The 15,874-nt window shown below is 31.4% G+C and overlaps 1 protein-coding gene across 1 annotated transcript; it reads right to left on the bottom strand.

The window, feature by feature from the left end:
- Positions 1-384: 384 nt before the first annotated feature.
- LOC127278507 (uncharacterized) lies at positions 385-14,542 on the bottom strand. Its single transcript, XM_051300241.1, has 6 exons — positions 14,423-14,542; positions 11,561-11,686; positions 10,212-10,316; positions 9,911-10,168; positions 3,960-4,529; positions 385-3,765 (listed from the first exon to the last, which is right to left on the bottom strand). The coding sequence occupies exons 1-6, from the start codon at positions 14,540-14,542 to the stop codon at positions 385-387; spliced, it is 4,560 nt and encodes a 1,519-aa protein (XP_051156198.1).
- Between the last annotated feature and the right edge of the window lie 1,332 nt (positions 14,543-15,874).

Below are 15,874 nucleotides of genomic sequence, written 5' to 3'. Positions count from 1 at the left end.
CCGCCATGAAATAATAATAAAGAAACACACATTAATTACAAGATATCACAGCTTCTTTCCTTTACAATAAACAAGCCAAAAAAAACAAAGATAAAACTTAAATTAACATTCTAAACCATTTTTATCAGTACTGGTTTTAATAGGAAGCAGACAAAGCTTAGAGATAGGACGATCGAATTCGGAATTAGCTGTTTTTACTCTCACTACCCTAATACAATTATTTTTACCTTCATAACATTTTAAGACGCGACCAAGTAACCATTGAGAAGGTGGAAGATTATCATGCTTAACAAGAACCATGTCCCCAACACTGAGATTTGGCTTCAATTCTGACCATTTATATCGTTTTTGTAAGCAATGTAAATAATCAATGTTCCATTGCCTCTAAAAAATTTCCGAAATTTTTTGAATAATTCCCCACTGATTTAAACGATTTTCTGGTGTGAACTCTAACGACGGCTCTGGTACAGCAGTAATAGGTGCACCAATGAGTAAATGTCCCGGAGTTAAATACGAAAAGTCGTCAAAGCTATCGGAAAGAGGCGCAATGGGACGTGAATTCAAATTAGCTTCAATGCGGACAAGCAAAGTGTAAAACTCTTCAAATGTTAATTTATGGTTACCAACAATTCTTCTTAAATGGTGTTTTACACTTTTTACTCCTGCCTCCCACAAACCCCCAAAATGAGGAGCAGAAGGAGGAATAAATTTCCATTCCGTTCCTTGGAAATTCAATCGCTTATGCAACTCGACATCATTACGTAATTTACTAATACATCTTTTTAGTTCATTATTGGCTCCTACAAATGTAGTACCATTATCACTATAAAGATTTGACGGTATTCCACGCCTAGATACAAAACGTTGAAATGCGGTTAAAAAGGCCAAAGATGTATGGTCGGAAACCAATTCTAAATGAATAGCACGTGACGAACAACAAATGAATAGTGCTATGTAAGTTTTTATACTTTTGTATCCTCTTCCTGAATTTAATTTTACATCAAAGGGCCGAGCATAATCAACCCCAGTGTGGCAAAAGGGACGACTAGGGCTCACTCTAAACTCTGGAAGATCGCTCATTAGCTGTTGTACAACTACCGCCTTTTCTCGAATGCAAATCACACAATGGTTAATTATATTTTTAATCAAAGAACGAACTCCCATGACACAATAATTCTGTCTCATGGTATGTAACGTCAAATTAATTCCTCCATGCAGACTTGTTAAATGAGCATGGGCAGCTATTAATTCACTGATCTTATGGCGAGGTAATATTATAGGGTGCTTTTCATTATATGCGATAGGGGCATTACGAAGTCTCCCACTTACGCGTAGAATTTCTTCACTATCCAAAAAAGGACATAATGATCGCAGAGAAGACGTTTTCGAAATGCTTTTAGATTTAATAAGATCCCGTAATTCCGAATCAAAAAATTGACCTTGAACTAATTTAATTAACAATAATCGTGTTTGATTAATTTCAATGGTATAATTATGCAAAGGTTTTGAGTCATTACGAAATTTACAATTTTTAATAAAACGTAAGCACAAGGTTGCGATTCTTAACAATTTAGGCCAAGAAGAAAACCTGTTGATAAGATCATTATCATTTATTGTTTCAATAAAATTACAACTCAACTTAGTAGATTTTGATTCCAATTCGGTTGTAATAATTTCCGATTCGGAATTTTCTATCCAAACAGTAGTTGAATCCGAAAGCCATGTAGGACCCTTCCACCACAAGGCATGATCAATGATTTCTCTTGAAAGTAAGCCACGAGAAGCACAATCTGCGGAATTATCCTTGGAATCAACATGAAGCCAATGTGCCTCTGGTACCAATTCGTGGATTAAAGCAACACGATTGGCCACAAAGGTCTTCCAAGTTAAAGGATGTTTACGAAGCCATGCTAGCACTACACTGGAGTCTGTGTGACAGTATTGTGGTACTGACATAAATTTCATTGTGTATGTCACAAATTTCATGATTCGAGCCAACAATACAGCCGCACACAACTCCAATCGAGGAATGCTCACCGGCGTTATTGGGGCAACTTTAGACTTCGAAATTAATAAAGTAATATATACTTCATTTTTAGCATCCAAAACACACAAGTAAACATTCGCCGCATATGCTTTATTAGAAGCGTCCGCAAATCCATGTAACTCATAACGTGAATCGGAAGAGATCGAACCTATCCATCTTGGGATTTTTAAAGCCTCTAAATTTACTAGATCATTATAATATTCGAACCATTGAGATAACAAGTCTTGAGGTAATTTTTCGTCCCAACTAATTTTTCGCAACCACAATTCCTGCATTAAAAGTTTAGCCTTTACTACTACTGGAGTGAGCCAGCCCAGAGGATCATATAACTTTGAAATGCATGACAACACTACTCGTTTTGTAGGAATATCAATTAAGTCCAACTCAACCTCAAAACAAAAAGAATCATCGACTGGGTCCCATTTCAAACCTAGCACTTTCAAATGAGCATCTCCTGGGGAGGAAAATTCTAGAGCTCTCTCATGACTGCCAACGGCACAATTTCTTAGTAAACCAGCATTATTAGAGGCCCATTTGCGCAAATGAAATTCCCCACTCTCCATAAGGTCAGAGACTTGTTCCCTGGTTTGGTTTGCGGTACCCAGGTCATCAGCCCCAATAAACACGTCATCAACATAAATAGTTCCCTCTAGTACCAATTGTGCAAGAGGAAACTTATAACCTTCATCTACTATTAATTGCTTTATGACTCTATTTGCAAGGTAGGGGGCACAAGAAGTTCCATATGTAACAGTTAATATTTGATAAGCGACCAACTCTTCTCGATCATTTTTCCACAGGATCCGTTGATAGTCAAGATCTCTGGGATCAATCAGAATTTGTCGAAACATCTTTGCAACATCTGTAACGTAAACATACTTATGCTCCCTCCAAAGTAGCAAAATTGAGACCAAATCGTTCAACAAAGGTGGACCTATGTGAAGATGAGAGTTTAAAGAGGTGTTATTTGAGGTCAAACTCGAGGCGTTAAAAACTACTCGCAATTTAGTAGTGGTACTCGACTCTCGAACTACACAATGATGAGGCAAATAAACAATCTGCTTTCTATCAGAAGAATCCTCGATTTTGGTTAATCTCATATGACCCAAACTCTCATATTCACCCATAAATGTCTTATACTGCTCCAAATGAGCAGGATCCTTTGATAACCTTTGCAAAACTCGATTTAGAACTATTCGACATTTAGTGAGAGAACTTCCAATGTTTATGGGCGGACCTTCCTGAAACGGTAAACGAACCATGTACCGACCAGTAACCAATCTTTGATGTGTATCAATAAAATGTTGCTCACAGTTTTTTTGCTCCTCTGTTAGAGAGGATGTGGTTGGAAGTTCTTCTAGCTGCCAAAATTTTTCCAGGTTATCATGCAAGGTTTCTATGGAAACACTATTATGTACTGATGGAGAATACATTAAAAAAGAAGAGATACCATGAATTGGACCCGAAAGAACCCAACCAAATATTGTCGATTGCGCTGTTAAATTACCTGCTATACCTTGTTTTAGACCCGGTAGCAAACACGATCCCAATTTATCCGCGCCCAATATGAAATCAATCGGTGAATCCTCAAAAAGATTCGGATCCGCAAGTGAAAACATTTTTATTTCATTATAATTTTTAGGCTTCGCGGGAGGATGGTACGCAGTTAACCTCGGCAATACTAAGGCTCGTACAGTTAAAGCCTTACAACCCGGTTCCTTTGGAAGGAATTTAAATTCAGCTAATTTCTTTATACAACCGATTGAGTTCACACCCACACCAAAAACAAGAGCATTTATTTTTTCAAAACGCGGATTCAAAGTCCTTACGGCTCTTTCCGAAACAAGCAAGATTCAGATCCCTGATCCAAGAGTACTTTAAATTTTCGTAATTTCCCGTTGTCAACCTGTACTTCCACCAGAGCCGTAGCTAAAAGTGTGCTAACTATTTCGTTATCATGTTTATTCAAATTAAAAACTTCATTTTTATCAGTTTTCGAGACATGATTCACGTTAACCGATTGACTCGAATTTTCTTGATCAATCACACTTGATTGTAAGCTCGTTTGAGACGAACACGCCTGACTTGAATCAACTCTATTATCATGATGTAAAAGCGTATTATGTTTTCGACGACATTTGGCACAAGTAAATTTACTCACACAAGAATAAGGCTTATGACGGGGGATTAAACAATTAAAACAACAATGGTTATTTTGTGCTATTTCTTTACGGCGATCAACAGAGAGTGACTTAACTTGAGAACATTTATATAAATTATGGTACTCTTTACACAAAGGACACTTAGAAATGACAGAGGCAGTGTGACCCTTTACTGTACTTGATTTAGAACTTTTTAAATTTTCAGAAGTAATTTTAGTAGCTTGTATAGCTTTCAAAGCTCTTATTCTAGTAGTTAAAAATTCATCTAACTTTTCATAAGTAGGATATTCTGTACTGGATCCTAACTGCATCTCCCATTCCTTAAGTGACGGAGAATCAATTTTACTAGTGACTATAAAAATTAGTAAGTCACTCTACTCAGAAACTGGTCGACCCAAATTTTTAAGAGCAGCTAACGCTTCATTTGTCGTATCATGCAACAATTTTAAATTTTCTACCGAATGATTGTTAACCCGAGCAATTTCCATGAACGATTGAATATGAGCATATATTAAAGCTCTTTGGTTATCGTATCGCTTTATTAAAATGTCCCAAGCATTTAGAAAATTTGCATTCGTAATTGGAATATGTTTTAATAATTGTGCTGCTTCCCCTTTTAAGGTAGTTTTTAAATAATTTAAACGCGTAACATTTTCTAAATTTTCGTTTTGTATTATAAGGGCTTTAAATAAATGTCGAAAATTTTCCCAGTCATTATACTTTCCCGAAAATTCAGGTAAACTTACTTGGGGTAGTTTGACACGCATTGTTTCACCATGAATTAAAGAATCCGTAGTATTTACAACTGCTTGATGAGAAATAGAGGTTAAATCATGCAATTTACCATTAAGAAAATCTAACGCAGACAAATAAGCATCCTCTAATTTAATAAATTGAGTTAGTTTAAAATAATCATTTTTTGCTTTTTCTTCTGCAGTTGCAGTAGTATGCATCCTCAAATCCAATTTCTGAGCCTTTGTCCATCGTTCGTTGAGCAACTTTAAACGTCCCATTACAATCGTTTCATTAATATTTGCCTTACCAAGTTTTTTGAAATTAGTTTCAGTGCGACAAATCGCTTGATAAGTATTTTCAATTTCAATTAATAATGCTTCCATTTTAGTAAAACAATTATGACGATAAACAACAAAATTAATTCGTCAATATACGACTATAAGATTATAAATTATTAGACAATACAATTTAATTGTCAAAAAATAAAAGAAAAATCTGCAAGAGTTTTAGTAATTAAAATAATAACAGTAGTGGTAAGCTTAAATTGAAGATCATTCAATTGACAATCATCATTAGAAATTCTCGTCTAAGGTTTGAATTATATGATATTGGTAAAGAGAATTTTATTTCTCATTTACTTATCCAGTGTTAACAGCCTCGACGACGAATGCGAATGATCCCCTCCTGAGCAGCAATCTCAGTTGAGGAGGAGTGGCTAAAGTGGAACCAGCCAAGAGAGATGAACTACTTAGTCCAAAAGAGATAGATGATGCCCTGCGCATTGACCACTTGACTTCTCTACTGACGATTTCGTTCTCTTTCTAAACCCACGCCACGACGTCACAAATTGGCGGGATTGAGGTTTTTATTGTTAAAATCAATAATAAATTAAGTAAAGAGTACAGAAAAACGTCTTAATCAACACAATATACTTTACTGATACGAACTGATTAATTTTGGCCAGTTTTAATGCTAATAAGAGATCGGGATCACATTATCACAAACACGTGGCACATGTTCTCTAACGAACTTTTTTAAACAATTAACACAGTTAATAACTTTTCGTTACAATATATCCGGCTCGAAGGACCATGTTTAAAGGCCAGATTAATTGTTAACGTTATTATAAATAGTTGTTAATGATAAGGCACATAAATAATTTAGGCACTAATTCAATTAACTGTATATAAAGTTATTGTTTATTTAATAGTTTATGAGACCGTTAAACCACTCACATTAAAAACTTAAAGTTTGTATTAAAGAAAACCACGGTTAAATTGAATTAATTAATTTAATAAATACATTAATTTAGAATATGTCTATAGATATAGACCTTTCCCGATCTCGCACTCTTGCAGACTCATTCATTCAGTGGGTGTCGATTCTCAGAATCCCCCCTTTGCTTCCAAGAAACATAGATGCTAGCGTATTAAGGAAAGCCTATATTAAGGCGCGAATCAAATAATCACTCGCTCAAACAAATATTGAATCGGGTTTTCAAGTTGATGTAATATATACTGATTTCTTGAAAGCCTTTGATAAGGTAGATCACTCTTTACTTATTGGCAAGCTTCGTCAACTTGGCGTAAACTCAAATTTACTTGATTGGCTTCAGAATTATTTATGTGATAGATCGATGGTTGTGCGTGTTGGAGATGCTTATTCAAATTCATTCCAAACTTCTTCTGGTGTGCCTCAGGGATCACACCTCGGTCCACTTTTATATTTAGTACAAATAAATAATATTAAGGAAATATTCAATTATTGCTCGTTTCTACTTTTTGCAGATGATTTAAAATTTTTCTTATCTGTAAAATGTCAAGATGACTGTCTTAAAGTGCAAAAAGACTTGAAAAATCTTTGCAATTGGTGTAGTATTAATAAGACTTTTTTGAATGTTTCTAAATGTGCTGTTATAACTTTTTCTAAGAAGGATAATAATTTTCTATACAATTATAACATTGATGGCATTAACCTTTCAAGAGTGGAAAGTGTGCGGGACCTTGGGGTAACACTGGCTAGTAATCTCTCTTTTAATGAGCACATAGCTAATGTTGTTAAGAAGGCTATTGGGGCTCTCCATTTTATTAAACGGAATTCGCATGAATTTAAAAATCCAAGTAGTTTAAAGTACCTCTACTATGCGTTTGTTATGTCACCCATCATGTTTGCTTCACAAATTTGGTCGCCTTATTACAGCGTTTACGTTTTAAGACTTGAGCGTGTACAAAATCGATTTTTGCGTTTTGCAGCTAGGCAATTAAATTTGCATTTCGATTATTATCTGCATGATTATGATCTACTACGTGCACACCTGAGATTGCCAAAAATTGAGACACGTTTTTTGTTTAACGACCTTTTATTTTTATTTAAAATTATTAATAACATTATTCAATATCCTGCTGTGTTAGAGTGTGTCAATTTTTCGGCTCCCTCAAGATCTTTAAGATATCATTCATCATTTGTCGTTAACTTCCATCGTACAAATTATGGTAAACATTATATTTTTGATAGAATTATGAGAGAAGCCAATTCATATAGTGAATGTATAGATTTTTTTGGAATCTCTTTGATTTCCTTCAAATCAAATTCAAGAAGTTTACTATTCACCGCACAAAACAATGACAATTTATTGTAGGAGAGTGCTTTGGTGCGTTAATTTGCTCATTATATCTTTTATATTTTTATACTTCAAGGGTTCTTTTAAAACCCGTGTACTAAATAAATAAATAAATACTTCAATAACATTCTTAGGGCATTGCTGACGGCGATGGCCCCTAAGCCAACAATTTTGACACACCCGGGGGGGTGGACCCTACTGAAAATTCTCGTACGAGTTCTCGTATAGTTTCATACGTAAGATCATGTATATGATCACGTTTTGATCCTGTACGTGTTTATGTACGAGAAATGAGTCTTGATTTTGGAACAGTGAAAATGTACAAGAAATCGTACATGATCTTGGGCAAAAAGTTTTTTACTTTCTAGAACTGGTGCAAGTTCATGTACGTGATCAAAAGTCTATACAGTTTCATGTACAGGAAAACGTTTGCGATCACGGATCTAATTTAGTTTAGTAACCGAGCACATGTATGAACAAGAACAAGTTCTCGTGTGAGGTCATATGTAGTTTTAAACTACATTTATTTCTTGCACAGTTTCATGTACAAGATCGTGGGTGTAGTTTCGAAAATTAGAATTCCCCCTATGGATAATCCATAATCAATCCAACGACAATTGTTCATGCACGTGAACATGAACGTGTTCACCCTGAGATAAATTTTCCGGGTATTTATTCTTGTATATAAATTTATACAATTTCACATACGTGCTTTCATTCACTGAATTTTCCCGAACCAAATTCATATACAGGAACTTGTATATGGAAGGGTAGAAAAACAAGCAACATATCTCGCATGATCTGCTAATTTCTTGTACACGATCGTGTTCAAGAAAAGTAACTTTATAGGATTATTCTTGGAAAGGAAAATGCATTAAATAATAAATATGTTCCAACACTGGATTTTGCACAACTTCCAGAACAAAAACATGTTTATTATTTATTTTTTAGACAAAAAATTCATACTGCATCTAGCATGCCATTACATAAAATGCCAAAAAGTCCTGTACTATTTTCTTTCCAAATTCTGAAAAGTATGAAATTATAATTATTACATAAGAATTTTTTAATAATACTTAATAGCTTTACATTACAACGTATCATAGTTTAGAACAATCACAATTTATCACGTGTATGTAAATTAATAAATAAATACTTTGTACGCAAAAAATTTTGACTTTTAACAATGCGTATTCCAACGATATTTAATACGATAACAAGTTTGGTACCGCACAAATGAACCAAACTTTCTTGGGAATATATACTGATACACTGACTTTATCGATGTCATTAACGAGAATTGGCACAATTTCTGAATTTATTTCTTCGACTAAATGCAAAATTTTATGATTTCTGGGGAACGCAGTTTTTGTTTTTAAAATTTTTACAATACATATTCCTGATTCTTCTTACTGTCTGCAATAAATTTACAAATTTGAGCATAATTACCATTACGAAGCAAAACGAACGTGTTATCTGATCTTTGATTTACTTTTTCCGAGGACAAATGAAGGCAGCCGTCCTTTACCATTTTCAAATAAGAGAGCGAATTGTCAGAAAGTTGTAATTTTTCTCTCCATGCGCCGTCGATTTTACCAGTTTTTCCAAAATATCTAGCTTCTGTCGTTTTTAAAGTATTTCGAACTCTGACGTTGCTCAATGAATTATAAAAATTTTTTGTTTGTATCGAACAACTGTCGTAAACCGCTTTTTTTATTAACAAATGACTGAAATTCATCGCGATATGTCGAGCAACCAGCTGGTAAACGCCTTTGGCTGAATGGATTATTTTTAATAAGTTGCCGTTTGCAGATTCAAATCCATAAGCAGAATGTGCGAAAAGTGGACCCCAGTTGTAAACGCTTCGAGGTAAATGCAAAAGTTTGTGAACGTTGAACGTCATCGCATTATTTGTGTAATGTTTTTTGGTATCAGCCACAAATTTGTGTAATAACTCATTAGCACGATTAAGCTCAGTGATTGTGATCGCCTCTTTTGAAAGAATATGTAAAGCCTCTACTAGAAGGAGCCAATGTAATACATATTTTGCTTCCAAATACAAGGAAATTATAGGTATGCTCTAATACAAAATCCAGTTTTCCCATTCTCTGGCCTTCCAAGATTCTCTTTCGTCCAAAGAACGGGTAAGACGACCAATTTGGTGAGGAACTTTAATTTTTTTCATTAGCAAATTTCTTTCGGTCAATTGTTCCTTCGTGAGAAAGGAAGACTTGTTTTTAGTACCGAACCAGATGTTTGCAAACAATTTGCCAATATTGCTCACAATGTGCATTGGATCGGGGGTAAAACCTTCAATAATGTTCAGTTTTTAAGATTTATTAATACGGATGGATTTTTAACACCAAAACATGGTTTGTTTGGCTCTGCTTGTTCGATATGCTTAAGCGTGTCTTCTACATTTCGTAGACCAACAGGTGTTTCCAATAATGGATATTTGTGACTGCCACCTTTATCTTTTAGTGGATTTGCTATCCATTGCCCAGGATGCAAACACCAAGGGCAGCCATATCTACCATTGAATTGGATAAAACCTTGAATTGGTGGCCTAGCAAAAGAGTCGACACAACAAACACAACAATATACCTTAATAGAAAGTATCAGTAGCCTCAACCAGTGAATGAATTACTGCTGCAGCATTGTAGTTATCTTCTATTGAACTCCCAATCCTATCTTTATAATCTGAAAAAGAATGTCGTCTTTTCCTTTTGGCACTAATCTCGTACTCCTGTAGCTGAACGAATAGTTTTAGTTATTTTGGAGTAAAAATTATATTTTAATTGAGTGCTAAACTTTTCAGGGTCCCAACCACATCTTAATTTTAAAACTTTCTATGCAGTACTTACACATACAGTCAATTGATATTTGCAATCTTAATATTTACATATTACATATGTTATAGCCGAAAATAGTCAGTGATGGAAAAAACAAGTCAAACTTAGTTTTGGTAGAATCACTTTCGCCAAAATTAAATGTCCACGTTTTATTTCGGCCATTGGACGTTTTAAATTGTCAAAATTAGAAATGGCATTCTAGTATTTGACAAAAGTAATCTTTTCTACACTTAATGATATGATATTAAGGTTTTTCTGTATAAAGTAAGAACTGTCTATATAGCATAAATAAATATTTGACCAGAAGTTGTAGCAGTCTTTGTGTAAAAATAAAATGGAAAAGTCTTGTCAGTTGGAACAAAATTTTCAATTCTTTTTTAATCTTTAAGGCTACACACAATAAGTTTTAAATCATTTTAATCTGAATAGGTGCTCTCGCTGTAAATTTTTTTTACATATATTGAAGCTAAACACTTACCAAAGTTTTTTGTCAAAAAAAAAACAAAAAAGTTATTGACATTTTAAAAAATTCGAATAATCGTTTCTTGTCTGCAATTTTTAAAAATATATTGACACAACTAAATATATTTTTTTTACAGATTTTCAAGACGCATCTTTTGTTCTATTGGCGAATATTCTACAGTTATTCCATATAAAGTTCGAATATTCGAATATTTTACATAAAATTTTTTATTTAACCTATAAAATATCAATACTATCTTGTAGAATATTTAAAAACGCATCGATTGACCTATATGCGAACGATTACTGTAAAATTTAACGGAGTTATTGACGTTAAACATAAAAAGTGACATTACATTAAAACGAATGGATTTATTTATCAGACGATTATCTTTTATTAATTTAAACTATTGAACATTTTTTTTTGAGTAAGTAAATGATTTTAGTTATCTTTAAAAATGTCAAACCTAGTTTTGACAAATGTTAGAATGACAATTTAGCTTCTGTCAATTAAAACGTAAAAGAGCCGAAATAAAAAATCCACGCCTAGTTTTGGCAAAAGTGCTTCTGCCAAAAGGTTTGTTTTTTTAATCTTGTCTGTTTTAGGCTATTGAGCGTAACATATACATCAATATTTACTTTAAATACTTAAAAAATAGAATAATGAAAAAATAAGATATACCTTAAATAATTGTATTGGCTTATAACTTGTTTCCATAATTTCATGTTTATTTGTTGAACGTGACGAAGTAGGTTCCAATTGTTCATAATGATGCTCAAATTTGTATCTGAATTCTGCAGCATATTGCTGTAAATATTAAATAATTAAAACTTAAATTATCAAACTTAATGCCATTGACACCTGAATAAAATTTATACGCTGTATAGATATAAATTTTGTTGTACAAAGAATTACATATATTTAATATTTCATACTTTAACCAGATATTTTCTTTTCTATTGTTTAATGAAAAAAACGATATCACGGAAGAACCACCCATATGTGGATGTCCGCATAAAAAGGGTCCACTTTTACACAATATTGAACTTATCTATAAGTAAATTTCTTGCAAAATTTGGGAAGTTACAAAATAACAAAATTTCAAAGTTCAGAATGCCGAAAACCTCATTTTGATATAAACGAATTCAAACATAGGAATGCAAATATCTCAAGTTCTTCTGAAAAGTTAAACAGATGAGAATTTTTTTTAATCAAAGACGTTTTGCGAATGATAAATCAATAGGTTTTAAATTCTTCTCCCTCCACCAATTTGAAAATATAGGGGATTGGACAAAATGGGACTTTTTCTAAAAATACTTTTAATTAATATGCTGAGAGTTTTATAAAATTGACTTGGGTGCTTTTTTATTAAGCTATTTAAAAAAAAGAATAGAAACTAGACTTATTTGCAATTTTTCAATTGTCTCCGTATGATATCTGGGGAACGAAATAAAATTAATTATTATAATTATAATTATAAAAAAAATATGTTTAAATTATATATATATACAATTATATTATTATAATTATTAATTATTATAATTATTATAATAATAATTCAGAAAAATTACCTGAAGAAAAGTCTCGTAAAATTGATCCAATAAAATTGATTATGTTAAATATCTTTTAAAATATGAATTTAAAATGTAGGAATTGTAAATAAACTGACAATTTTTTAGCAATTGGAAAATGTATTTAAAAAACATAGAATACTTTTCATTAAAATTATTAATTGGGAATATCTCTAAAAGTACAAGAAAACCGACAAAATAAGACCTTTCCATGCGGCCCTTTTCTATGTCCTCAGTTAAAATTTCAATATCTCGAATCTGGCTGATAATTGGAGAAATTATTATGGGAAGTAACGAAAACCCAAAAAACGTTTTATATTTTTTGAAAAATTTGACAGAGATGGAGAGGGGTAAATTTTATGAATTTTGCTCCGTTTTGCTTGACACTATTTTATCAGGGTATCTAACAACTTATACAAAAAAAAATTCCCTGACTTTTCTCTGCGGGTGTAGTCCCTGGTAAAATGAAACCGGAAAGCAAAATGTTATACTAATATTGCCCTACAATCTAAAAACTACCTCATATAGCGTTATATAAAGTTAGTATGTGTTTTTACTATAAAACGCACATGCTCTTTTCATTTCTGCAAAAAAAATAATTATTTAAACAATCTGCAGTAAAAAATGTACTTGCGAGTTTTTTATAAGAAAATTCCCACTGGAAAAGTGAGGAAAGTACCTTGCACTGTAAAAGTTTCGAGCTTCGGTTAAAGTTACAGACGAAGAACTACGCATAGCACACTGTAATACGTGATTCCAGTTGAATATCCTGAGTTTTGCTGTTAATTTCTATTACTTTCTTATTAACTTTATCAATTAGGAATAATAAATATTTCTTATAGTTAATAATGAAAATTTTCTGTTCAAAAAATGTAAATATTTCTATTTGTGCAAATATAAAAGTGTGATAAAAACTAAATTTTTAAATGTCTAACTTACATAACTGAAATTTATTTTCAAATAGAAGAAATTGTTATTTAAGAAGAAGTTAATAATTGAAAAATATTTTTTTAAAATAATTGTTATATATTTTTTATATTTGATAGGAAATTATAGAAAGAAAAAATTTAAATAATATTCAATAATTCAATATAACCAACAATTATGCCAATAATAATATTATACATAATATATTATAAAATATATATAATATAATATATATTAATGAAAGGATCTAACGAGAAAGTTGTTGTAAGAAAACATAAGAGGTAAAAGTCGACCCTTATTTAGTGTTTGCGTACTGTTTCGTTGTTTTTCTTAGGTTAAGTCCACCTCTTTATAGATGGAAGAACTCCGCATAAGCACATGCGAACTTCTCATTTGTACGTACCTATATGATCTTGAATACTTTTGCCGAACGAAAAGTGCGCAAAGTACTTTCCTCATTTTTGTATACATTATCTTGTGACGTTTTGCATACAAGTTCCAAAATTTAACAAGCGCAAAGTCGTTTCCCTAACTTATTCCTCTGTAATTTGTCATTTTTCACTAATTTTACAAACTAAAACATTAATTTTTTATTAAAAATACTATATGAAATTTTTAATTACTACAATGCTTATTAGATGTCAAATTTCATTACGGTTCCATTGATACCAAAAACTCATTTTTGATCAAAATGTCACTTACCGCAGTTTTTAGATTGTAGGGCAGAATACTTACAAGTAATTCTCATTCCGTAAAAAATAGCTTTTAAATAAGCCGAAGAACATTAAAAAGCGTTTATTATTTTATAAATTATTTAAATTTTTCTGAAACAATGAAAATGCTGATTGTTTCAAAATATCCACATATTGGCAAAATGACTTTTATAAGGTTTTATTCTTTTTAAAAATTGTATCATATTTTAAAAAATAAACAGGAATAATTTTTAGTTTTAATAAATTAATTATTTAATAAATACTATCTATATTTATACTGACTATCTCATATGCATAATTTTTTAATCAAATTAAAGCCATTATATTCATACCTCATACTTCCTTCTATTTTCAATATCTGAAGTTCGTCTCCTAAAAAGTGTTGTTCTCGGAACCTGAGCATTTGGTTGCAAGCTATATTTTTTGTAAGTTGTAGGTATTCTTTGCCACATATTGATTATAAATCCTAAAAATTATAAAAATAAGATAAAATACAAAAAATCACATTATACTTTTAAAATGAAAGCATGGCTGTAATGATTTATAAGGGGGAAAGGGTTTCAGCGAAAACAACGTTTTTTGACAATTTTTTTTACATATGGATAGAGAAAAAAATTATCATTTCAATAAAATTTTGTAATTTTTATATGAGAAAATATCGACAAACAATCAGGTAACAAAGCCTCTCCCTTGAATGTAATTGGAAAAAAGCGATTTGTTGGTGTTCAATACGTATCTCAACAGAAAAATGACTGAAATCAATTAACATTAAAATTTAGTCAAAGTATTATCACATCCTCCAAAGTTCTTTAAACGAAATATTAATTTTCATTTCAAATGATAACAAAAAATTATAAAATGAAAAAAATTATATTCATAGAATGTTAGGGGGGGGGAGGATTCGGTGATACTTTGATTAAATTTTAATATTCTTTGCTTTCAGATAATTTTCTACTGAGAAACTCATTCAGCAATGACAAAACGCTTTTTGACAATATGATGTTCTTGGAAAAGCTTTATCATAAGTTTGTTTGTCGATATGTTCTCATACAAAAATTACAGAATATTGTTGAAATGAGACTTAATAATCTACAAAAGTTTGAATGAATTTTCTATATAAAATAAAATTTTAAATCTATCAAAAAATTCGTAAAATTTTTTTTTGTTTTGCTGAAATCCTTATCTTCCTTAAATCAACTTAAATTAAATCAAAAATATGTTTCAATTAAATTTTTTTAAAATATTTTTTATATTTGTGAAAATAAGATGTTGGTATAGATCTGAATTTACAGGGTAAATTTTCCAGTAGTTTTTACTTTTTAGTAGTTTCTTTAGTAACATTTTTTTATAGTTTTTTAAAAAGAGATATTTATTATAACTTAAAAACTTAATTATAATTTTTCTTTTAAAGTAAAAGCAATATGAAACATTATGAAATTGCAATTAATTTGAGGAGAAATTTTTCAAAAACTGATAAATGCATTTGGAAAAAAAATAAACACAGACTTACACTGATAAAAAATGTTATTGAATCAATAGTACGCAACTTATAGTATTGCTATTGAATTAAAAAACTGGATCCTTGAATTGAAATCAGTGCGGTGTAAAATTGATTCGATATCAGTCCATGTAATTGAGATTTACTTTTGATATGTAAATATGCGGCGTATTGAATCAATATTATTTAATAAATTCAATTCAATATTATTTTTTATTCAGTATAGCGTGTTACGGACATTATGAATCGATCTGTTACTCTTGTATTTAATAAAAGAATTTTATTA

Source organism: Leptopilina boulardi, unplaced genomic scaffold (assembly GCF_019393585.1).
Source record: "Leptopilina boulardi isolate dan_hultmark-lab unplaced genomic scaffold, ZJU_Lbou_2.1 LbouV2_204, whole genome shotgun sequence".
In the NCBI taxonomy this organism is placed as follows: Eukaryota; Metazoa; Arthropoda; class Insecta; order Hymenoptera; family Figitidae; genus Leptopilina; species Leptopilina boulardi.
Note: the sequence above shows the minus strand (reverse complement) of the source record. Positions and strands in the feature narration are given on the sequence as shown.